The sequence below is a fragment of the Lissotriton vulgaris genome, chromosome 4_2 (genome assembly GCF_964263255.1).
Source record: "Lissotriton vulgaris chromosome 4_2, aLisVul1.2, whole genome shotgun sequence".
In the NCBI taxonomy this organism is placed as follows: Eukaryota; Metazoa; Chordata; class Amphibia; order Caudata; family Salamandridae; genus Lissotriton; species Lissotriton vulgaris.
Window position 1 is genome coordinate 22,741,759 of NC_141692.1, and position 25,911 is coordinate 22,767,669.

Genomic DNA, 25,911 nt, shown 5'->3' on the forward strand with positions numbered 1-25,911 from the left:
GCAAGAATTAGTCTCGGGGAATACATTTCATAATTTGAAAGTGTGAGATCTTAGGAGAAAACCCCCACACATATAGCAATATGTAAACACGAAGACAGGGCACCGATGAGGAGAATTTTTCTAAAGAGAAAGGAAAGGGACAGACCAATTATAGCTTTTGGATCTGATGCAGCAGGCGCTAATTTGCTCCTCGGAAGGGTAATTCGCCATTACAACATGGAAGCTTTTTGCTTCCCGGTTTGAACACAGACTCTGCCGCCCCTTCAGGGGACTGGATGAAGAACAACAAGTTAGATTGGGAATTGTAGTTTAGAATGAGAGGTTCACAGTGGCTTAGTAATTCCTCGTTTGGTGAAACAAAGAATCCGCCCCCTGGGGCGAGGTACCACAAATCTGGATCTGTAGTAAACAGATGGAAGTTCACTTTAGCTAGGTACTTCCTCATTTTTGGAAACAAAACTCCACACCCCATCAGATGAATGGGCGCAAAACTACAAATGTGGTCAGTATATGTAGCTAAGAAAGAGTCATGGTGATAACATGCATTTGGTTGCGCTTATGAAAGAGTTCCGGATTCTGAAACATCGAGTGTAAATTGTGTATTAGGTACAATCTGGCAGTGTGTACCTCAGTTCGATTACAACAAATAATTTGTTAAACATTTCAAAAGGTGTACTCGTGCTTATCCCAGAGAATTACAATGGATTAGGTACAATCTGGCAGAAGGTACCTCAGTACTTGTGCAAAGAATGTTTTGCTAAGCATTTCAAAAAGATGTACACTGGCTTATCCCCCAATATTACCATGGTTTACTAAGTGTCTTAGCCTGAAACAATGTTTCATGTGAATACGAGATACCCAGCACTGTCCCAATGAAATCCCCTATGGTTTAATTTGACCCATACCAGGATTGGGGTAGGCTAGGCTACAGGATCCATCGTTGAGACCAAGGCTGGCCCTTCGGAGTCTGAATACCCAGCGTTGCTCTTTCCTGAACAGATATTGTTAATTGTTCATAACAGGTAGGGAAGCTGTTGGTTTATCTAGTACAGTTCATCTAAGATCATTGGCGTCATGTCCCTTTTCTAGAAAGAGTGCAGTCAATTTAGTCATCTATTTCTTGCAACAGATGGTACAGGTTTTACATTTCTTAGTAGTCTTGCACACATAGAAAGAGGAAAAACCAGGAGAAACAAAGATATTTCCCCTTGTTACGTTTCCCGGGGAGGAATAAGATTTTGACTCATTTGCAGGTTTACAAGTCCTTGTAAATTTGGGAATGCATCAAAAACCATAAGAGTTGTGTGGAAGCACCCACCGCAACGCCCTTGTAATGCCTCCCTGGTGCACAGTAAGGTAGGGCAGTGATTTTCTTTGCATCGCATTATTCCAGATTTTTGAAGCTATTCAAAGCTATTCAAAGTTCTCATAAATATGCCCCTCAGTCATTTGTATTTGAACACATCAAAATGAGTACAAAAAGTGGAAATATATGTGCAGTTCTCTTCCAGCTCGAGTTGATGGTATCCTTTATTCTGGTCAAGATGGAAAAATACTTTAGCTCAGTTCAGTTGCATGATCATGACCGTGATATGTGGACCACAGTGCCTCTCAATGGCTCTTTTTGCCCGGAGCATATCAACACAAATACGCACTCCTCCACTACTCTCTTTCCTTGGTACAACTCCAAGAGGCGAGACCCATGGCATAGGGCCTGCGGAGCGTTGAAAGATGTCATGTTGTAAGAGTGTTGCCAACTCTTTCGCTATGGCATCTTGCAAGTGAAAAGCAACTGTACTGCACCTTTCTGAGAGGCATTTTTGTCTTTCTTAGAAAGATAGAAAGAGGAAAAGGCGAGGAGAAACAAATATATTTCCCCTCGTTATGTTTCCCTGGGGAGGAATAAGATTTTGACTCATTCCCAGGTTTACAAGTCCTTGTAAATTTGGGAATGCATCAAAAACATAAGAGTTGTGTGGAAGCACCCACCGCAACACCCTTGTAATGCCTCCCTTGTGCACAGTAAGGTAGGGCGGTGATTTTCTTTGCATCACATTAATCCAGATTTGTGAAGCTATTCAAAGCCCTGCAAAGTGGCTTTGTGTGGTTTCATAAATATGACTGCAGCGCACATAGAAAGCTAGAAAGAGGAAAAGGCGAGGAGAAACAAATATATTTCCCCTCATTATGTCTCCCCTGGGGAGGGTTAAGATTATGACAAATCCCCAGTTTTACAAGTCCTTGTACATCTCGGAATACATCAAAAAGCATGGGAGTTGCATGGGAGCACCCACTACGACACCCATGGAACACCATTGTGCAGAATAAGGCAACTCCCCGCCCCCGCCCAGTGGGAACCACTGAGTATTTAAAGCTCTTGCCTGCGCAGGGCAGGAGCTCAGCTTTCCCTGCAGCGTCCTCTGGTGAAATCTTGACACATTGTGCTGAGGCGCCGTCTCCTTCCTGACAGCTCGTGTGATCTTGGCCGGCTCCAACTGCCTTCCTCTTTCCAACAGGTGAGAATCCAATTTACATTTAAGCCAGCAATGAATGCGTTATTCCTCATTCATTCTGGTGAAACAGTGCGCTTGACAGCTGTTTTATGCGGCCATAGTGACATCATCTCGCCCTATTGAAGCAGTGTGCTAAGATGCTCTTATGTTTTGGGGCTTTTTTTTGATTTATGAAGTGTATTTACAGTGCATCTGAGATGAGCCTCGTTTATTTTTATCACTGAGAAATATCCGAGTGATTTATCGCGTGGATGAGCATGGGTATGAATCATGGCTCCATTTCTTTGGAATGCCCAGGGTGCAGGCACTTAGGAAGCCTGCACTTCTCTGAGTGATTGTGCCAGTGACATTAACCTGACTCTGAGCCCTTACCATATTCTGGCCTAACATTGAGCCACACAAAACGCACGAAAGCGACAAGCATAGGTGGGAGTTATAAAACCAAAGCGCAGCTTTATGTCAGCGTATGTTTTTTATCGCACTTTAAGCCCTTTAATTTCGGGTCTCCTTGCCCCCTGTGTCCTTCCCACACCAGCCCCTCACCTGGCCACTCTATCGAAGCCCTCGGGCCGCCCTGTAGTACATACACAGTGGCTTGCACTGGGGGTGTTTTCTGTTCATTGTCACTGTGAAGAACCCTAGGCTTTGTAACACTTTAGAAGCTGCACAGGTGTGCACCTGTAGTGCCCCACAAGCGTTGAGGCGTGTGCTGTCCACAGGCAGACAGCTGTGGCTGCAGTCAGGTGTGCACCTGTAGTGACCCACAAGCGTCGAGGTGTGCTGTCCACAGGCAGACAGCTGTGGCTGCAGTCGGTGTGCCCTGTATTGACCCACAAGCGTCGAGGCGTGTGCTGTCCACAGGCAGACAGCTGTGGCTGCAGTCAGGTGTGCACCTGTATTGACCCACAAGCGTCGAGGTGTGCTGTCCACAGGCAGACAGCTGTGGCTGCAGTCAGGTGTGCACCTGTATTGACCCACAAGCGTCAAGGCGTGGGCTGTCCACAGGCAGACAGCTGTGGCTGCAGTCAGGTCTGCACCTGTATTGACCCACAAGCGTCGAGGCTTGTGCTGTCCACAGGCAGACAGCTGTGGCTGCAGTCAGGTGTGCAAGGATATGAACACACAAGCGTGGAGGCTTGTGCTGTCCACAGGCAGACAGCTGTGGCTGCAGTCAGGTGTGCACCGATATGAACCCACAAGCGTTGAGGCTTGTGCTGTCCACAGGCAGACAGCTGTGGCTGCAGTCAGGTCTGCACCTATATTGGCCCACAAGCGTCGAGGCTTGTGCTGTCCACAGGCAGACAGCTGTGGCTGCAGTCAGGTGTGCACCAATATGAACCCACAAGTGTGGAGGCTTCTGCTGTCCACAGGCAGACAGCTGTGGCTGCAGCCGGGTGTGCACCTGTATTGACCCACAAGCGTCAAGGCGTGTGCTGTCTACAGGCAGACAGCTGTGGCTGCAGTCAGGTCTGCACCTGTATTGACCCACAAGCGTCGAGGCTTGTGCTGTCCACAGGCAGACAGCTGTGGCTGCAGTCAGGTGTGCACCTGTATTGACCCACAAACGTCGAGACGTGTGCTGTCCACAGGCAGACAGCTGTGGCTGCAGTCAGGTGTGCACCTGTATTGACCCACAGGCGTCGAGGCGTGCTGTCCACAGGCAGACAGCTGTGGCTGCAGTCAGGTGTGCACCTGTAGTGCCCCACAAGCGTCGAGGCGTGTGCTGTCCACAGGCAGACAGCTGTGGCTACAGTCAGGTGTGCACCTGAATTGACACACAAGCGTCGAGGTGTGCTGTCCACAGGCAGACAGCTGTGGCTGCAGTCAGGTGTGCACCTGTATTGACCCACAAGCGTCAAGGCGTGTGCTGTCCACAGGCAGACAGCTGTAGCTGCAGCCGTGTGTGACCCTGTATTGACCCACAAGCGTCAAGGCGTGTGCTGTCCACAGGCAGACAGCTGTGGCTGCAGTCAGGTCTGCACCTGTATTGACCCACAAGCGTCGAGGCTTGTGCTGTCCACAGGCAGACAGCTGTGGCTGCAGTCAGGTGTGCACCTGTATTGACCCACAAGCGTCGAGACGTGTGCTGTCCACAGGCAGACAGCTGTGGCTGCAGTCAGGTGTGCACCTGTATTGACCCACAGGCGTCGAGGCTTGTGCTGTCCACAGGCAGATAGCTGTGGCTGCAGCCGGGTGTGCACCTGTATTGACCCACAAGCGTCAAGGCGTGTGCTGTCCACAGGCAGACAGCCGTGGCTGCAGTCAGGTGTGCACCTGTATTGACCCACAAGCGTCGAGGTGTGCTATCCACAGGCAGAAAGCTGTGGCTGCAGTCAGGTGTGCACCTGTATTGACCCACAAGCGTCGAGACGTGTGCTGTCCACAGGCAGACAGCTGTGGCTGCAGCCAGGTGTGCACCTGTATTGACCCACAAGCGTCGAGGTGTGCTGTCCACAGGCAGACAGCTGTGGCTGCAGTCAGGTGTGCACCTGTATTGACCCACAAGCGTCGAGGTGTGCTATCCACAGGCAGAAAGCTGTGGCTGCAGTCAGGTGTGCACCGATATGAACCCACAAGCGTTGAGGCTTGTGCTGTCCACAGGCAGACAGCTGTGGCTGCAGTCAGGTGTGCACCTGTATTGACCCACAAGCGTCGAGGTGTGCTATCCACAGGCAGAAAGCTGTGGCTGCAGTCAGGTGTGCACCGATATGAACCCACAAGCATCGAGGCTTGTGCTGTCCACAGGCAGCCAGCTGTGGCTGCAGTCAGGTGTGCACCTGTATTGACCCTCAAGCGTCGAGACATGTGCTGTCCACAGGCACAGAGCTGTGGCTGCAGTCAGGTGTGCACATATATGAACCCACAAGCTTCGAGGCGTGTGCTGTACACAGGCAGACAGCTGTGGCTGCAGGCAGATGTGCACCTGTATTGACCCACAAGCGTCGAGGCATGTGCTGTCCACAGGCAGACAGCTGTGGCTGCAGACAGGTGTGCACCTGTATTGACCCACAAGCGTCGAGGCGTGCTGTCCACAGGCAGACAGCTGTGGCTGCAGCTAGGTGTGCACCTGTAGTGACCCACAAGCGTCGAGGCGTGCTGTCCACAGGCAGACAGCTGTGGCTGCAGTCAGGTGTGCACCTGTATTGACCCACACGGGTCGAGGCATTTGCTGTCCACAGGCAGACAGCTGTGGCTGCAGACAGGTGTGCACCTGTATTGACCCACAAGCGTCGAGGCTTGTGCTGTCCACAGCAGACAGCTGTGGCTGCACTCAGGTTTGCACCGATATGAACCCACACGCGTCGAGGCTTGTGCTCTCCACAGGCAGACAGCTGTGGCTGCAGCCAGGTGTGCACCTATATGAACCCACAAGCGTCGAGGCTTGTGCTGTCCACAGGCAGACAGCTGTGGCTGCAGCCAGGTGTGCACCGATATGAACCCACCAGCATTGAGGCTTGTGCTGTCCACAGGCAGACAGCTGTGGCTGCAGTCAGGTGTGCACCTGTATTGACCCTCAAGCGTCAAGACATGTGCTGTCCACAGGCAGACAGCTGTGGCTGCAGTCAGGTGTGCACCTATATGAACCCACAAGCATCGAGGCGTGTGCTGTACACAGGCAGACAGCTGTGGCTGCAGGCAGATGTTCACCTGTATTGACCCACAAGCGTCGAGGCATGTGCTGTCCACAGGCAGACAGCTGTGGCTGCACTCAGGTGTGCACCGATATGAACCCACACGCGTCGAGGCTTGTGCTCTCCACAGGCAGACAGCTGTGGCTGCAGCCAGGTGTGCACCTATATGAACCCACAAGCGTCGAGGCTTGTGCTGTCCACAGGCAGACAGCGTGTGGATGCAGTCAGGTGTGCACCTATATGAACCCACAAGCGTCGAGGCTTGTGCTGTCCACAGGCAGACAGCTGTGGCTGCAGCCAGGTGTGCACCTGTATTGACCCACAAGCGTCGAGGCGAGTGCTGTCCACAGGCAGACAGCTGTGGCTGCAGTCAGGTGTGCACCTATATGAACCCACAAGCGTCGAGGCTTGTGCTGTCCACAGGCAGACAGCTGTGGCTGCAGCCAGGTGTGCACCTGTATTGACCCACAAGCGTCGAGGCGAGTGCTGTCCACAGGCAGACAGCTGTGGCTGCAGCCAGGTGTCTCTCAGAGGGAGGCCTCCAAGTGAATGGGCTGGCAGTTCTGCAGTTAAACCCTGCAGCAAAGTTAAAGGTGGACATGTTTGAGGCATTGTGATTTGGAAAGCTTACATTCAAAGTTGGAGGCTGGGTGAAGTTTGTGACGTCAGAGCAGCGGGGCATGAAGATGCCAACGGGGCTCTTGTCAAGCACTGCGGGGGGTGCAGTTTTTCGTAAACTCTGTCCCAGTGAAACATGAGTCCCCACATGTCGGCACTGTAAATCATATCGATCTCGGTTAATAAAAGTATATGTGTGCTTTTATTGATTGTCAGCGCTGACGTGTGCTGTTATTCACATGTGCTTGATCAGATTCACAGAGGCTCGGCCTGTCCTTGTCTCACTTATCCCCGGATCGACTCTGGTGTCAGTGGATGAATGAATGAATGGTGTGATGGTTGTCCGGCGAGCGCGACTTGTCTCAGCAGCAGCTGGCCCACCTGTTGATGTTGCTATAGGGGGCACGAAGACAATTGTGGACAGGCAAGAAAGCAGCCAAGTTTCCTGCATCCAGCCCATTTTGTAACAACTACATTTACACATATTTCTGTCGTCTAAAAATTGTGGGGCAGATTTACAAGCCCCTTGCAAGTCCAGTACATCATTTTTTGTGACGCACTGGCAGAGCATTACTCTGCCCCATATTTTCAAGGACAGGAAAAGCCACCCTGCGTAAATATGGGCCCTTTTACACGCCAGACTTTGCGTGAAAGGGGCGTTCCATGGGTGTTGCTGTGGGTCTTCCCATGCAACACCCATGGAACCAGACACATTTTCAGATTTACGAGGATTTGTAAACCTGGAATGCGTCAGCATGCTACACCACCCTAGGGGTTGCGTACCGAGGTGCAACAAGGAGAAATTTTTTCATTTCTCCTCATTTTTTCCTCCTTTCAATGCGTGCTGCACTCTACAGCACGCGTTGGAAGAGGACAATGCCTGTAGCAATTGTTTTGGTGTAGGAAAGTGCCCCTTCCTCCACAAAAACAATCTCCCCATAACGCAGGCATCCTTGCACCATGGTGCAAGGATGCCTGCGCCAGCGCATGGCAGCTGTGTGTACGCCAGCGCTGGGGAGAGCACAGGAATACGACATATCATTGTAAATATATGGCATTCCTGTGCTCTGAAAGTGCTGCCGCGTGGTAGATCCAAAGGGCTCGCGGTGCAGCGCTGCGCTGCCCCTGTGTGTTGAAAGGCCTTTGGGTGCTCTTCGGTGTAAATTACCAGCCAAATCTTGTATTGTGAAAGAGCTAAATTGAGGCGTTTATAAAAGTAAGAGTCAGCTTGAAAAGCAGAACATTGTTGTGCGCTGTCTAACTGTGAGAACCAATATATATCTTTTAAGTCGTAGAAGGATTTTTGGAAAAAAATCAGTTTCCAATGTCTTTTGAAATAAATTGACTAAATCATTGTATCTTTTTTCCCCTCAGGAATTCAGTGCTTTCCCTTGGCGGTATGGGCGGCTTTGCTACAATGTTCATGTTGGTTCTGTGCTCTGTGAATGCACACTCATTTTACAGGAAGAACGGTAGGTTATTAGCTGATCAATGGCATTGCGTTTTCCTCATTCACTAAGGTTAGCGGTGCTTTGGTATCTTCAGATTTCTGTCGCTTCTTTTCTCAACCTCTTAAGTGCTGCGTCGGGGCGTTGGCTGACGGCAGCACTACCTCCCCAGTGCTGCGCACGGCCATTGGACGTCCATTCAGCACTAGTTCCAATGGACAGCGCAGCACTGGGGAGGGATATTTGCGCCGCATCTAAGGTGTTAAATCGCAAAAGGTTCTTGTTTATCAATCAGGTTTCTTGTACAGCGCTACTACTCATCTGTAAGGGCTTCAAGGTGCTGGGTGAGGGGGGGGGGGTGTATTTGCTGTTCAGTCGAAAAGCCGGGTCTTGAGGTCCTTTTTGACGCCCATCTCCAAAGGCGCTCTATCAAACATCTTAGCAAACATGGGTAAATCATGAAGTGAGCAAAACAATGAGATCAAAACATATCACCACTGAAATGCTTGAGTCTAGTTTAATCTAAAATGGAAGTTAACATCATGGAAGTACTCTTAGCAATAAGTAGGGTGAGCTGAGGCATTGGAGGAAACGAAAAAGCTGGCCAGTAGGGGTGCAGCTCAAAGATGGGCAGAGTTGCACGACATTTACGAAACCTGCATGTGCACCATACTGCATGATATGGATACAATATCGTGTTGATATTGTCCGCTGAAAATTCTGCACACTCATTCAGAATTGGCCACGGGAGGGGGGCCACGTGGCTCCTTTCCTGTAAAGAAAATATTTTTTTTTACATTTGGGGGTCAGGCCCTGGGGGATGGGGTCCCAAGGGCCCAAAAAAAGTAAAAGGAAGGGGGGTCACACAGCCCCCCTTTAAAAAAAAACACGATTGGCCCTAGGCCCCACCCCTCACCAAAACACTCTGCAAACGCACCCTGTGGCACATTTTAAATTGGGGAAATAATTTAATACTGGGGGTCCCTGGGGGCCAACTAGCCACCCAGGTACCTGCAGTAAGAGCCACAGGGCTGCGTTGCGGAGAGGTGGTCCAGGCCATGCCCCTTTTTACACCTCTCTGCAACGCAGCCTTGTGACGCTTACTGGAGGTACCTGGGGGCTAGTTGGACCCCAGGCACCCTCAGGAATAAAGGGGACTTAATCCCCCAACTTAAAACACGCCACTGGGCGCGTTTGCACAGTGGTGAAGGTAGGGGGTGGGGCCTAAGGTGATATGTGTGTAAACACGCCCTGTGGCGTGTTTTAAGTTGAGGAATTAATTCCACTTCAATCCAGAGGTCCCCTCGGAGCCAACTAGCCCACCAGGTACCTCCAGTAAGCGCCACGGAGCTGTGTTGCAGGGTGTTGTATAAAGGGGCATGGCCTTTAAACACCTATCTGCAATGCAGCTCCCTTGTGCATACTGGAGGTACCTCGTGGGCTAGTTGGCCCCCAGGGGACCTCAGGATTGAAGAGGAATTAATTCCACAACTTAAAATGCACAATAGGGTGTGTTTGCAGATATGTCACCTCAGGCCCCGCCCCCTTCCTTCACCATTGTGCAAATGCACCCTGTGGTGCATTTTAAGTTGAGGAATTAATTTCTCTTCAATCTTGAGGGTTTGTGGGGGTCAACTAGCCCACCAGGTACCTCCAGTGTGCGCCAGGGAGCTGTGTTGCAGAGAGGTGTTTTACGCCTGTCTGCAACGGAGATCTGTAGCGCTTACTGGAAGTACCTAGTGGGCTAGTTTGACCCTAGGGACCCTCAGGATTCAAGGAGACTTAATCTCCCGACTTAAAACGCGCCATGGGGTGAGTTTACACACTGGTGAGGTGACATGTGCAAACATATCCTGTGGCACATTCTAAGTTCGATAAAAATTCTTTCTCAATACTGAGGAACCCAGGGGGCCAAGTAGCCACCAGGTGCTTCCAGGAAGCGCCACTGCCCTGCAATGCAGAGAGATGGTGCAGGCTGTGCCCCTTTTTACATCTTTCTGCTACGCAGCTCCGTGGCACTTACTGGATGTACCTAGTGGGCTAGTTGGACTCTACGGACCCTCAGGATTGAAGGGGAATTATTTCCCCAATTTGAAATGCTCCACAGGGCGTGTTTGCACAGTGGTGAAGGGAGGGGATGGTGTAGGAAAGTGGCTCTATATATACTGGACCGAAGTAAAATCAGCCGAAGTACGAATTCCGATTTACTCACATGTTGTCAGGAGAGACCTCAATGCTGCATCTTTGAGCCCAGTACTGATCCTGAAAAGTAATTCTAACTGTATTTACCAGTAACTTGAATTTTCTTCCATAGGCTAATATTGACTTGTTTCACTTGGAAATTCTTCTAAGTGTGGAGTTTTGGAACTTTAAAACATTCATCTAAAATCAGCCGAACTACGAATTCCCATTTACTCACCTCTTATCAGGAGAGACCTCAGTGTTGTATCTTTGAGCACAGTACTGATCCTGAAAAGTAATTCTAACCGTACTTACCAGTAACATGAATTTACTTCCAGAGGATATCATTGCAGGCTTTTTGCTGAAAAAGTTTCTAAGTGTCGATTTTTGAAACTTACAAATATTCCTCTAAAATCAGTCGAACTACGAATTAAGGTTTACTCACCTGTTATCAGGAGAGACCTCAGTGTTGTATCTTTGAGCACAGTACTCATCCTGAAAAGTAATTCTAACCGTACTTACCAGTAACATGAATTTACTTCCATAGGATATCATTGCAGGCTTTTTGCTGAAAAAGTTTCTAAGTGTCGATTTTTTAAACTTACAAATATTCCTCTAAAATCAGTCGAACTAGGAATTACGGTTTACTCACCTGTTATCAGGAGAGACCTCAGTGCTGCATCTTAAAGCCCAGTACTGATCCTGAAAAGTACTTCTAACCGTTCTTACCAGTAACTTGAATTTCCTTCCATATGCTAACATTGACTGGTTTCACTTGGAATTTCTTCTAAAGTGTGGAGTTTTGGAACCTTAAAATATTCACCTAAAATCATCTGCACAAAGAATTCCGATTTACTCACCTGTTATCAGGAGAGAACCCAGTGCTGCATCTTTGAGCCCAGTACTGGTCCTGAAAAGTAATTCTAACCATACTCACCAGTAACTTGAATTTCCTTCCATAAGCTAACATTGACTGGTTTCACTTGGAAATTCTTCTAAGTGTGGAGTTTTGGAACATTAAAATATTTACCTAAAATCATCCGAACAACGAATTCCGATTTACTCACCTGTTATCAGGAGAGAACCCAGTGCTGCATCTTTTAGCTCAGCACTGACCCTGAAAAGTAATTCTAACCGTACTTACCAGTAAGTTGTATTTCCTTCCATAGGAATCCATTGTCTGGTTTTCACCAGAAAAGTTTCTAAGTGTCTATTTTCACAAACCTCAAATATTCCTTAAAGATCGCCTGTATGACTTAAACGCATTCTTTCAATTGTTTACAGGAGATGCATCAGTACTGTTTCCAGGATCAACCACTGAGTAAGAAAAAGTAACGATAACACTTTTTACCTGCTGAGTGAATTTCCTCTCATAGGATAACATTGGTGATTCTATGTGAAAAAATTTCTGTGGCAACTTTTAAAATACAATAATATTCCATAAAAATCACTACTGTAAAACAAAACACTTTTACTCCACTGTTTACAGGAGATGTCCCAGGACTGAATCTAGGATCCAGTACTGTGGTTAGAAAAGTAATCCATAAAGTAACTAATTGAATTTACCTAGAAATTCCTATTGAGCTCAATGTTGCCTTGTATTTGAAACTGTGTTGCCCATTGCAACAACTGTAACTACTGTATTTAAAAGTCTATTGCCTATTTCCAAAGTATTTAAACTAAAGTAATTCATTCTGAGAAAGTATAGTTTGTAATGTAATGTATAATGTAATTATAATGTAATTTAAAAAATAACCTATCTAAAATTAAATAGTTAAAAAAAAATTAGAAAATCAGTATAAAAAAAATATAACAATTAATACATTTAAAAATTGTCATTTACAAAACCTTTGAAATTCAATGAAAAAACCATAGGTTTCAGACATGTTATAGTTAGGAATTATATTTAAACAACCTTCGAAATTCACAGAAAAAACATAGGTTTTAGGGGTGTTATAGTTAGCTGGACATTTCACTTGTACAAAACCTTTGAAATTCCTCCGTTATAGTTAGTTGTACTAAGTATAACTCACGCAGCCGCAATCCACTGCTGATGATTTCATATACTACATCATTCATGACATGGTCAGTGACATCACTGATGACATTAAAAAATATTTTTTATTTGCAAACCTGGTCACTGAGGAAACTTATGTAGAGGAAATCAAAAAATAATAGTATGGAATGCACAATGGCCCCCTTCGAAATGCTGATCACGCCAAAAGTCAAGCGTATAAAAGCAATGCCTTCACATACCATACCAAGTAAACCTGATTAGATTAGGTAGAAACTGCCAATTTACAACTTGTTTATCCAGTCCATTCTTTTTACCTCTGCGTGATTTTTGTAACTGATTGAGCTGTGATTATTGCAGAATTATCTAGGGCTTCCTTGACCTCTGACAAAAAGTGAGGTTTATAATGGTCAAGACTAGGCAATCTCCTCCCAGGATCCTAATATGAGTCATGGTGGTAATCCCACTTATGTCTCACAGTTGGGACATTTATGCATGAACACCACTCACACAAGATGAAGATCAGTTCACTGTTTCCAGACTCGTTTGATGACTCAGTGTAGAAATGGCATTCATCTTGCCAGGAATGTCCCATCAGGTCATTGGATGGGGCAGTGGTAGGTAAGGGTTTACATGAATGGTCGTCAAATAAGTGGCAATACGGCTTTGCGAACTAAAAAAAAAAACATGATTGAAAGCCAGTGCACTTCTTAAACGTAAAGCAACCCCACTTCAAAGTTCTATTTTATTTTTTTGGGTTAAATGTTATTTCTTTTTTATTTTACCTTATGTAAACCTAATGTTGTGTTAGTAATCAGTCAGGTGTTTATTAAGCACGACAACTCACCCGTGAGGGTCTCAAGGTGCTGGGGGGGGTGCAGGTTCCAGGGTTCCAGTCCATCAAGGAGGGGGTCTGTTGAAGAGTCGGGGTTTGAGCTTTCTCACGAAGATGGGGAGCTGCATTGACTGTCTGAGGTGGAGTGGAACGGCGCTCCAGGCTCTGGCCTCCCTATCTGGTCTTTCTGGTGCAGGGGACCACGGCGTAGGAGAGCTGGGATGATCGTAGAGTCCATTGGGGTGCGTGGAAGAGAAGCCTCTGGAGTGGATCATCTCGTTCCTCACCGGAAGAACACAGAGAGTCCGCCTCCCCCCGTTCCGATCCAAGGCCACCGAAGTCATCTGTGGCGTACCACAAGGATCATCACTCAGCCCCACCCTCTTCAACGTCTACATGAGACCTCTTGCAACCATCGCACGCCAGCACAACCTCAACATCATCTCCTACGCCAACGACACCCAACTGATCCTCTCCCTCACCAGAGACCCCGCCACCGCCAGAACGAGCCTGCAAGAAGGGATGAAAAGCGTCGCCGAATGGATGAAGAACAGCCGCCTGAAACTGAACTCAGACAAGACGGAAGTCCTCACCCTGGGACCATCGCCCTCCGCCTGGGACGACTCCTGGTGGCCCCCCGCCCTGGGCACCGCTCCCAAGCCAACCGACCACGCACGCAACCTGGGCTTCATCCTGGACTCCTCCCTCTCGATGACCAGACACGTCAACACCGTCTCCTCATCGTGCTTCAACACCATGCGTATGCTCCGAAAGATCTTCCGATGGATCCCTACCGAAACCAGGAAGACGGTCACCCAGGCCTTCGTCACCAGCCGACTGGACTACGGGAACACCCTCTACGCGGGAACCACAGCCAAACTACAGAAAAGACTCCAGCGCATACAGAACGCCTCCGCCCGACTCATCCTGGACATCCCCCGATGCAGCCACATCTCCGGCCACCTGAGGGACCTGCACTGGCTCCCCGTCAGCAAAAGAATCACGTTCAGGCTCCTTACCCACGCACACAAGTCTCTCCACGACCTGGGCCCCAAGTACCTCAACGACCGCCTGACCTTCTACACGCCCACCCGTCAGCTACGTTCTACAAGCCTCGCCCTCGCCGCCGTACCACGCATCCGAAGAGCCACCGCCGGAGGAAGATCCTTCTCCTACCTGGCAGCCAAGACATGGAACTCCCTCCCCATCCACCTCCGGCAGACACAGGACCATCTCGCCTTCAGGAAACAACTCAAGACCTGGCTGTTCGAGCAGTAGCGGATCCCTCCCCTAAGTGCCTTGAGACCCTTCCGGGTGAGTAGCGCACTATACAAATGGTATGATTGATTGATTGATTGATTGATTGATTGGAATTTGAGTTGGCTGTTCAGGTATGCTGGTCCAGTGTCGTGGAGGGCCTTGTGTGCATGAGTGAGAATCTTGAAGGTGATTCTAGCCTCTATGAGGAGCCAGTGAAGTATGCACATGTGCTGGGAGATGTAGCAGTTTCTTGGCAGGTTGAGGACAAGTCTTGCGGTGGCATTCTGGATGTTTTGTAGCTTGCGGGTGAGGTTTTTATTTATTCCGGCATAGAGTGTGTTGCCGTAGTCGAGTCTGCTGGTGACGAGGGTATGAGTGACGGTCTTTCTGTGCTCGAGGGGGATCCATTTGAAGGTCTTATGTAGGAGGCGGAAGGTGTGGAAGCAGGAGGATGCGATCAATCAATCAATCATGGTATTTATAAAGCGCACTACATATCTGTGAGGGTCTCAAGGAGCTGGAGGGGGGGGGGACGCTTCTCCTGTTCGAAGAGCCAGGTCTTGAGAAGTCTCCTGAAGGTTAGGAGGTCTTCAGTCTGCCACTGGCAGATGGGGAGGGTGTTCCATGTCTTGGCGGCAAGGTGGGAGAATGATCTGCCACCAGTGGTCACTCTTCAGATGCGGGTGACGGTGGCGAGGGTGCGGTCAGCGTAGTGGAGCTGGCGGGTAGGGGTGTAGAGACTGACTCTGCTGTTGAGGTATGCCGGTCCGATGTTGTGGAGTGCCTTGTGTGTGTGGGTGGGGAGTTTGAAGGTTATCCTCTTGATGGTCAGCCAGTGCAGGTCTCTCAGGTGGGGTGTGATGTAACTGCGGTGAGGGATGTTGAGGATCAGGCGGGCGGATGCGTTCTGGATACGTTGGAGCCGTTTCAGGAGTTTGGCTGGTGCTCCTGCATAGCAAAGAATGTGTTGCTCTAGTCCAGTCTACTGCTAGAGAGGGCCTGAGTGACCATCCTTCTCGTGTTGGTGGGGATCCACTTGAAGATCCTGCGCAGCATGCGGAGGGTGTTGAAGCAGGAGGAGGAGATGGCGTTGACCTGCATCATCATGGAGAGGGTGGAGTTGAGGATGACCCCTAGGTTGCGTGCATGGTCGTGGGTGTAGGGGGTGCTCCTAGTGCAGTCGGCCACCAGGGGTCATCCCAGGCCGAGGAGCTGGGTCCGAGGATGAGGACCTCTGTCTTGTCAGAGTTCAGCTTCAGTCGGCTGTCTCTCATCCAGTCGGCGATGGCCTGCATTCCTTCGTGGAGGTTGGTTTTGGCAGTGTGGGGGTCTTTGGTGAGGGAGAGGATCATCTGGGTGTCATTGGCATAGGAGATGATGTTGAGGTCGTGTTGTCATGCTACGTGTCCGAATGGTGCCATGTAGATGTTGAACAGCGTTGGGTTGAGGGATGAGCCTTGGGGGACGCCGCAGATGATCTCGGTGGCTTCTGAGCGGAAGGGGGGAGGCAGATGCTCTGAGTTCTGCCGGAGAGGAAGGAGGTGGTCCAGTCCAAGGTCTTCACTTGGATTCCGGTGTCGTGGGCAGTGACAGACCTTGTCGAAGGCGGCTGACAGATCCAGGAGGATGAGGGCCGCGGTTTTTCCGTTGTCGAGCAGGGTCCCTATGTCGTCAGTGGCGGCGACGTGTCCGTGAGTGTGGGTGGGCATCTGAGGACAGGGGGCCACCAGGTGTTATTCCATGCGTCGGGGTTTGGGCCCATGATGAGTACTTCTGTTTTGTCTGTGTTGAGTTGTAGGCAGCTGCTTTTCATCCAAAGTTTATGCGATTTTAACTTTCCCCTAACATTTTTCTTACTCAATGTGTAAAAATATAACATTGAAACTAAATATTTTTCAAACACATTTTCAAATGTAAAATATTTGTTCTGGACTTGAGATGTAATAATCTCTTGGCTTCTCAGCACTATGGAGGGTCCATACTTTTTCCCCCAATGTGAGACTTTTACCTTAATACCAGATTCAGACCAATAAGCAGTTTTAGAACATTGGAATGTTGGGAGTTCCATTGAAAACTATGGAGTAGCTCTGGGCTTATAATGGCTGGTATAAGCCCGGAGCTCCAACATTCCAATGTTTCTTTGTTCACAGCTGTGGCTGTGATCAAAGGCAACAGCAGGCCTGATGGAATTTCAATCCCCTCGCACTCCATGAAGCCTTTGTTTTATTTGTTAGAACATACTGTCCTCTAGTGGCAGAATGTTCTAATAGCCTTTACTCTTATTATACAAGGAGAAACACTATAGTTGTCAAGAAGCAAGATCAAGAGGGTGACGTTCCTAGCCTAGTGGTGGGAGCAGTCTTAACTGCCAATGAAGTGAGGAGTTCTGCCACTTGCCGCATCAAAACACTGATTCCATCTTGGACTGAGTTAGTACGAGCGCCGAATTCCAAGATGGCGGCAGGAGTTCTGTTAGCAGTCTAGTTTACCGGCAGAGGGCGCGAGGAGCACTGGGAAGCTAGAGCGCACCCTTCCCTCTGCGCACTTCTTCACTAAAGTCTTCACCGATACTAGTCGTGCGTTTGTCCCGAGCATCATGAATGCTTTAGTCCGAATCTTTTCCCGACTGTAGTAAGGGGGTTTCCTTTCTACGCATTGGAACCTGGTGGCAGTGAGGGGTTCTAAAAATCTGAGAAAACCTATTCAAAAACGACACCTGAGAGAAAAAGCAGCAGCGAGAAGAGTCTACACAACTTCAAGGATAGTATGGCAGTTCACGCAAGTACCTCTATGAGGAATGTAATATTTATTTACCAAATGTAAATACAATATAAGAGAAATTTAGCTAGGAAATACTTACCGCTTAAGTTCAAAGTTTTTTCCATGCAAGAAAAAAGAGTCTTGTCACACCTAAAAAAATATATATATATATATTGTGAGTTATAAGGAAGTAATCAAAAATATTTATATCAATAGAGTCAAAAATATTAGAGCTTCTGTATACAATATCCTTTAATATACTACAGGTCATGGAAGCAGTATTTTCAATTGGGAACAGCTACTAAGACAATTGATACCCAAATATCAAATATAAAAGAAGAGAGGCAAGAGTCTAGTCTGCAAGGGTATGTGGGAACACCACTGATGTGGATATTGAAAGATTAGATAGCCAGAGGATTGTAGGGTCTTATAATTGTTGATCTTCGTCTTTCAGTGCACATTGTCACTACCATGAGGGACTTCCTCAAGAAGCAGTTGCACACAGACACCTAGCAGGCGAGGCTGTCTCTTCTCTGTCCCATTCCCCTTTCCGCCCCAGGGGTTCCTTCGAGCTCTCATAATACCTTTCGAGCGTTTGGAGCGGTCCTTGGAGAGGCGTTGGGAAAATCCATCATTCTGCTCCTGTGAGGTTCTTAGGAACACTTCAAATAAGGCTCTGACAATAGTGTATTAAATTAAACACTTAAAGACACATCCTGACCTGCAATAAGGAAGAAAACAAGCATTTACAATGCAATAAATCTCGCATTTTCAAAACGTTGATCTATTGGTATTGTAAATGACAATACCTTTTATTATTGCATGTTTTTTAAACACATCAATTGAAGGCATTGCCATTTACACTGCCAATAGCTCAAAATCTCGCAAATGCGAGGCCTATTGCATTGCAAATGCTTGTTTTTTTGTTTACTGGGAGAGGGGAGCCGTATTGAAGTTTGAAGACCCCTGGCTTATTGGGTATGGTATAAAGTCCATGCACCCATACATTTTCTGAAACCTGCTTTTTAAACATAACAATCAATTTGAAATGCATTTGATAATCCTTCTGGTCTGTAACTCACTTTGGACCTACTTTTACAGTTCTAACCAATTTGTAGGAAGGTGAGTCTCAAGATGGTCAATTTATCAAATGCATTTGTCATACGTCATACCCGAGAGAGGGGAAACGTTTGTCTAGAGTGAGTAAAAATGCCAAAATAACAAGGTAACACTAAAACAAAGTGTGCCTCGTCGCTCATCTTGCTACATAATTTAGGTCAGCACTGTCACATAATTCCGTTGGTCCAGCTTACACCGTCAAAATTGTAAAATGAGACTAGAATGCACTTCTACGTGGTACATACAGCTTGTGCCCATCTTAGAAAAAACGGGAGGTCTGTTCACTGGAAGTTCAAAAAAATTCCTAAAATGAAATTCACCAGAGCTTAAACCACAGTGGGCAATCCAGAGATAGACAGATAAGCGGGGATCCAAGACAGTGCTGCACACTTTCACTTTAAAAACAAGCACTGCCAATTTAAAACAAGCATTTGCAATGCAATCGCGGCACTCGTGCTTTAGCTGTAAACATCTTAAGCTAAAGCACGGTGCATCGATTGCTTCAAAAGTAAATAAATGAAAAAAAAGTATTTCTTCTATGTCTTTCCTTTTGAAGCAATCGATGCACCGCGCTTTAGCTCGAGATGTTTACAGCTAAAGCACGAGTGCTGCGATTGAAAGCAAGAAAATAGTTCGGGGGTTTTTTGCACGGAAGATAGTGCTGGCTTACTTTCTGTCTCCGTTTCATGATAACATGGAGAAGATGCAATAGAACTGGTTAAAAGGCATGTGGGGAAAGGGATGTAAAAAGCATGTAAATGCTATGGACGGTGCAGCAGGGAGGGGAAGGGGGAGGGGGCATCAGATCCTCAATTACGTCAGAAGCAGCAGACGAGCATGGATTAAACTTGAATTAATCTTTGCTTAGTTCCTGCTGCATACCCAGCTCGGAAGTGACACTTTGCCTTACTGGCCTATTACAGAGCCAGTAAAGAAGAGTGACATGAAGCGAGCAAATGGTAAGTCACAGGCGGGCTCTAAGCCCTTAACTGAATACAGTAGCGTCTCACAGTGAGACAACTGTCTAAACAACCCATATGGCAGGATGCAGCGTATTTAAAATGTTGCACATCTACTTTTAAGTTTTACATGTCTTGGTAGAGAAAAACACTCAGCTGAATTTTTCCCTACTGCAGGGTCTGTGTCTCTTTCATAGCATAACACTGAATTATCCTAATACATTTAATAAGTGATCACTTTCATTAGGGAGTCAATAAGAATGTTATGTTTGATGTCTAAAGAATTGTAATATAAAGCCCTCTTTAATGGTAAAGTTAGATTTAGAGTCACAATTCTGAAAATGCCATTTTTAGAAAGTTGGCATTTTCTTGTCCCAAACATTTGGTGTCTGCTTCCTGTATCCCGAGTCAAATGACTAGGATTAGCTGGCAGTGGGTCTTTGTGTATTGCTCTCAGGCAGTAGAACAAAGGGTCATAGGTGTTGGCAGCATGGGCCTTCTCTGACTTGATGACAGTGTGCTCACTGGATTGTTCCATTTTTGTCGGGTCCTCCATTTTGACAATCAACAAAGACTTAAGAATCGGTAAGTCAGATAATAGGTGCATCGTGTTTATTCATTTTCCAATTTTTCGTGTTCCCTTTGGCACATCAGAATAAAGGATGGGACAAATATTTCATTCTAAGGGAGATTTTTAACGTATTTATGTATCTGTGATTTCAAGACCCATTTAATATTTGTAATATGGATTTAATGTTTACCTACATCAGAAAAGTGCCTGAATACTCTGAAAAGTATGTACTGCTGGGCATCAGGGTTGGCATAGTGGACCCTGTTAGAGATTGACATTATGTTCTTTTTGAGATTTTTTCCATTTTGGAATTTATCATAGCAAGGAGAGACTCTAATGAGCCCTATCACAAAGAGATGAACCATGTTCTTGACCTTTTTTAAATTGGATGCTTGTAATTAATTGTGTATTTGTCCTGCGGGACATTGTTTCAGTATGAAGCTGCCCCGTCGTGCTCTATCGCATCCACTTTCATTTTCATCCCACTTGTACTATAATGAACCCTGTATCTTTTTTACTCAACATGCATATTGCCTGTATTTTATCAGTACTTTTATGGGTCTCCGAAGCAAAATAATGTTGTTAGATGATTGATGATGATGAGTTACTGGTCTCATGTGTCTTGGTACTTCCTTTTTCTTCTATACTTTATTAAATTAAGGGAGTGGTGCTCAATCTATCCTAAAAATATCCTGCACTTGATTTTTCAAATGGGGATTTTATTCATTTTTTAAAATCTTTAAAATACGTCTGTATGCCACATGCATGTTTGATGGACTGTTCATGCGACACTAAGAACATTATAACTCTGAGAAACTATAGGATGCAAAGTCAATTCTTTACTGTATTTGAACTCAATTCTACTATTGTCTGGTTTGTAGGTCTCCACCGTCGTGCAGTTGATGTGTGTAACTGTGTTTACCAACCTGGAGGGTGTAAGATAGCGACAGCGCCACCTCCCAACAAGGCCTGCTACTGCAGACGCACCGATGGGATCACCTGTGTAGGAGAAATCAGAGACTGTGCCCAACCTAATGCCTTCCTGTGTAAGAATCCAGATACATCTCTGGGCACCTGCCTCCAGGGTTCTGGTGACTGTGGTGGCTATTCTGACAGTTGTGACTGCGGGTTTGTCTCTGGTGGCTGTAAAATCTCTCGCCCGCCAATACCCCATACTGCGTGTAAGTGTAAATACACATCATCGTACACATGTAGTGGGAAAATAGTGCTGTGCAAAGATGATTCCTCTGTATACTGTAACGCGCCTGATACATCCAAAGAGTCTTGTTTACAGGGGGAGGGGCTCTGTAAATACACATAAAGCACAGGTGCTCAGGGATGGTGCTTCCTAAATGAATTGTCCCCAAGTAGCATTGTTTTACTTTCTTCGACCAATAATTCTGTGACCATGAACCTTCTTGAAGTATCCTTTCCAATGAATTATAAAGATATAACTTTGCAACGATTTTAAATAAATGCTTCACTTGCACATTAAGCGTATGATCCGCTAAATTCCCACAAGCAATCCAATTTAAACCTCATCTTAATCAGCATTTTTTCCTAGTGAACTCTTCTATGTCTGAAAAGAGCTGAATTTGGGACTCCCACTACCAGAATTGCATAGAAAAGCTGTTTGGTGTGATCTCAGTGTTTTGACTTAAAAATGCCTGCAACTTGTTGAGACTCATTCACAAGAAACTGCAGCGAGGCGTCACTTTACTTGTGCCTGCGGCAAAATAGCTTACAACCCCATGGATGCGCCGTACTTATGATACGGCTCCCCATGGCGCAAGGAAGCTGATTAAACAAAGAAGTGAGGCTGCGTCAGTTTAATTTGCCGCAAGTAGCCTACTGTACGGGCATCAATGTGTGAGAGCATAAAAAGTTGACAAATCCACCTTGCACTCTAACATATTGCCTCTAAATGTGACGCATAAAAGTGCGCATAGTGGTCACTTGCAAAAATTAAAAACTAATGCAGCACAGTCGATACCGATGCAGGAAAAACAGATGTAACCCAAAAGAAAGTGACGTATGTGTATCCATGTAAATTGACACCTGCCAGCATTCTGAATTTTTCCCATCAAAATCAATGTTTATTCCTTGTTAAAATTAATGATACAGCTAGATTTGGTAGGCTTTGTATGGAAAAGCGATCCCTAATCGTATTTGTTATACCAATGTATCTTTTATTGAATTTCATATGTTTTTTGTCAGCAAAGAGATGTTTAAATAGTTATTAAATGTTAAATAAAAACAACTTGACCACGAAATGTAATAAGTCTAGCAGTGTAAGTTATTTTTACATCCACTCTTTATGCAAATGACTGTAGCTCTCTGCCCCTTTTCATATTGATCAAAACGCTATTTAGTGCAGCCCTGGAGAGTGGAGAGTTGCCTGATATATTGGGTCCTTTAACCCTGAGATCTTTTTTCTGATGTCCTCTGCCCTACTCCTGTGCTAAATAGAGAGATGACAGTCTTGTATCTACAGGGTCAGGTCATGAAATAGAGGAAAAAACAAGCAGATGCTGGTTGTTCAAACAGGGCTGTGAGAGCTATGGCTCTGACTCATTGAATGGGTTTCATTCCCCTCTAGCTCTGGGAGGCCTTTGTTCACAGCAACAGCTGGGAAACAGAAACAACGTTGGAATGTGTCTCTCCAGGATTCTACCAGCAGAAGAAGTCCATTCTCTTTAATGGAGCACTCTACATTCGAATGTTCTAATCCATGTTCATGACTTGGCTCATAAAACTTCCTGCGGTCACAAAACTGTGTGCCTGATCCACAGAACTAACTTAAGACAAAATCCTAAACTTACTACCATTTTGGTATTCACAGAAGGCACTTACTCATTTTGGTATTCGACTTGACTTGAAAAAGCTTTATTTGAGTTATATGATCATAAAAGCACAACATACATTTAAATACATCTCAATTAAATATTTAGATCACATTTATACAAATACATATTATAAAACAGTTGTGCAAGCTTAATCAATATAAAAATTAACACACATTTAAAACATTAATCAATTCACATTTGTGGAAAGAGCCCTCCGCCTAATAGACCAGACCCACCGCAGATATTTGGCTATACCCAAAACAATAGGCTCATCGGTGGAGGTACAGATGATTCTCAATGCCTCAACACCACTAGATGTCCCAAGGTTCTTACAAACTGGAGCTAGCCACACCCTCCTTGGGGTGGCGTAGGCATTACAGACAAACAGGAGGTGACCCATACTTTTATTGGCTGCACCGCACGCTGGGCAGCACAGGGTATTCAAACTCTTCCACCTGCCTGTTAAATATCTCACGGGGAGGGAGCCAGATCTCAACTGGAAAAACAACTTCCTGTCCATAGGGACAGTTATACTGTCCCAGTACTGTTCAAATACCGGGCACATTTTGATTTCCAGAAAACGGCCCCCCATTGAATCAGATTTTGTGCCCCTCCAGAGCCTATCATCTATCCACTCCCAATATAAAGTTTTAAGGGTGTCTTTACTTGGAAAAACTTCCCCCACAGGATTATCCCAAAGGTTGGAAAGACCCAGTTCACCTAGCATGACCCTTACATTTTTCAACCATGGTATTTTATGGAAGGTGTCAATTTTAATTATTGCCAGGAACCCATCTGCATAGTTTTTAATCTCGGGGGGAGCACCAGAGGCGTCTCCAATATAGGATGGGACGCAATCGAGCTCGGTCGCTAACAGATCTTCTCCTAAGATCAAGGCTAAGCGGGATTAGTGGGGTGCTCTGTGGAAGTCCCGTAATTCCCCTGAAGAACGTGTTCTCTGCTATCTGTAGGGAGGTAAGCTTTTCAAAACCCCACAACTCTGCCCCATATAGGGCCAACCCTATTACCTTAGCATCATAAACGGCAAGGACGGGTTTAATGGGTTTTGTTTTTGATCTTTTGTGCTCCACCCGTAGAGTCCCCGAAATTTGCTGATGTTTCAAGACCGCTTTTTCTATGTGGTGGGACCAGCCTTGGCTATTTGCTATTTGTACCCCCAGGTAGGTAAACTCCCTGACTACCTCAAGCTCAATGTTGTTCATATGTATTCTAGGGCAAGGTTTACGTCCTTGAGAGAAAGCCATCAACTTGGTCTTGCCAATGTTAACTTCGAGGCCATGCTCCAGGCAGAACCCATCAAAGATATTTAAGGCACGTTGTAGCCCATAAGGGGTATTTGACATAATTAACGGATCGTCAGCGAACATCAGGATAGGGACCCTGAGGCCTGCTAACGACGGTGCATCTACATTAGCATCCAGCATCCTGCCAACGATCCTATTAATAAATAATGAAAAAAGCAAGGGTGCCATTGCACAACCTTGGCGAACCCCCCGTTCGACTGGAAAGTCGATGGAAGATTGACCATTCAGACCCCACTGGACTTTAGCGAAATTACTCTTGTGCAACCCGATGATTAGGGTGAGCAATTCTGCTGGGATACCTATTTTGTTTAAAACTTTCCAAAGCTTACTCCTTGGGACTAAATCAAAGGCAGCCCGCAAGTCGACAAAAGCGACATACAGGCTGCCCTTGCCAAGAAGTACCGTCCCCCACCGCAGCAAGTGAAACGAAACACCTGATTGACAGTGCTAGTGGCCCTCTGAAGCCTGCCTGGTAAGGGGAAAGGGAATTATTCTCGTCCACCCAATCCATAAGTTTGTTTACCACCATCTTCCCTATCACTTTTTGGATAGTGGCAATCAAACTTATTGGCCTGTAATTAGCCGGGAGGGGCCGATCTCCTTTTTTGTAGATCGGTATGATAATTGCTCCCTTCCAATGGTCTCGGACTAACATGCCTTTAGCGATGGCATTCCCCAATTCACAGAAGGTGTGGTATTGGGCTCTCCAGGCCTTCATATTCCGCAAAACCCGCTACACCGTAAAAAGATGTTGGCACGGAAACTGGAAAATGCAAAAGACAAGTTTATTAAGACCCCATGGGGTGGTGGTACATTCCTACAGCACCCTTCGGCAATGCTAGAAGTATCACACCGAACATCGGTGCGAGACCTCTTTTATACAGTTTTACAGTAATAAAAAGTGTAGGCGGAACACATTTACAGAGTTTAGGTACATATATGGTCATTTTTGGAACACAGCCAACTCATGGGAGGAGTTACAACATCACTGGTCAATTTGGAGGGACATTCCTAAGTGATGACTGTCCACCAGTACAAAGGGTTTAACTGCGCATGTGCGGGCTTGACCAATACTAAAAATAGCCTGTCTCTGGGCAAACTCGAGTGGTCAGTGGTACAGAAAAAGGACAAAAGGGCATGCTAGCCACGAGCCGACGCATTCATATAAAATGGCCACCGGCACGTTCAAAATGGCTTCCGACAACCATAGTCAAGATAAGGGGAATTCGTGTAGCAAAGCTTAATGCTAACCCGATCACCGTCAAATTACGACAGACGACCCATTTAGTGTTTAGCTGAAGCTACCTCATAATCGACATAGTCAGGGTATTCATCCTCAATATCAATGGACATTATTTTCGCTACTTCTCTATGAATCATTTGTTCATTTTTTACAATAGCTCATTTGGACGGGATACAGGCAGAAAGGCACATAGAACACAACATAGGGCCACATTGAATACAGAGACATAGGAAGAATAATATCCCAATTATTACACATAGGATTGTCAGCAACTTCCAACCCCACGTACTAAGTAATGTCCAAAACCACCCCGAAAGTGTCCAAGTACCATTATCAGGATGTATTTCAGCAGCTATCTTATGTAACTTAGATATTGCATCATATACAGAAGGTGAATTATCTGGCACGTATACACAACAACTACTTCCGATAATGCGACATGCACCTCCACGATCAGCTAATATGACATCTAAAACCATACGATTTTGGAGCATTACAATTCTGGTAATCTGAAGTTCCTCTGTTAAGTTTCCTAAGGCGAAGACTGTCTCATTAACAACAGCTTCTACAACACGTGTCAGTCGTCT

The 25,911-nt window shown here is 46.3% G+C and overlaps 1 protein-coding gene across 1 annotated transcript; it reads left to right on the forward strand.

The window, feature by feature from the left end:
- Window positions 1–2,408: 2,408 nt before the first annotated feature.
- LOC147718165 (uncharacterized) lies at window positions 2,409–22,175 on the forward strand. The gene is made up of 3 exons (XM_086919234.1): window positions 2,409–2,516; window positions 8,138–8,235; window positions 20,792–22,175. Exons 2-3 carry the CDS (start codon window positions 8,163–8,165, stop codon window positions 21,229–21,231), a joined length of 513 nt encoding a protein of 170 aa, XP_086775360.1. The 5' UTR covers window positions 2,409–2,516; window positions 8,138–8,162; the 3' UTR covers window positions 21,232–22,175.
- Window positions 22,176–25,911: the final 3,736 nt, after the last annotated feature.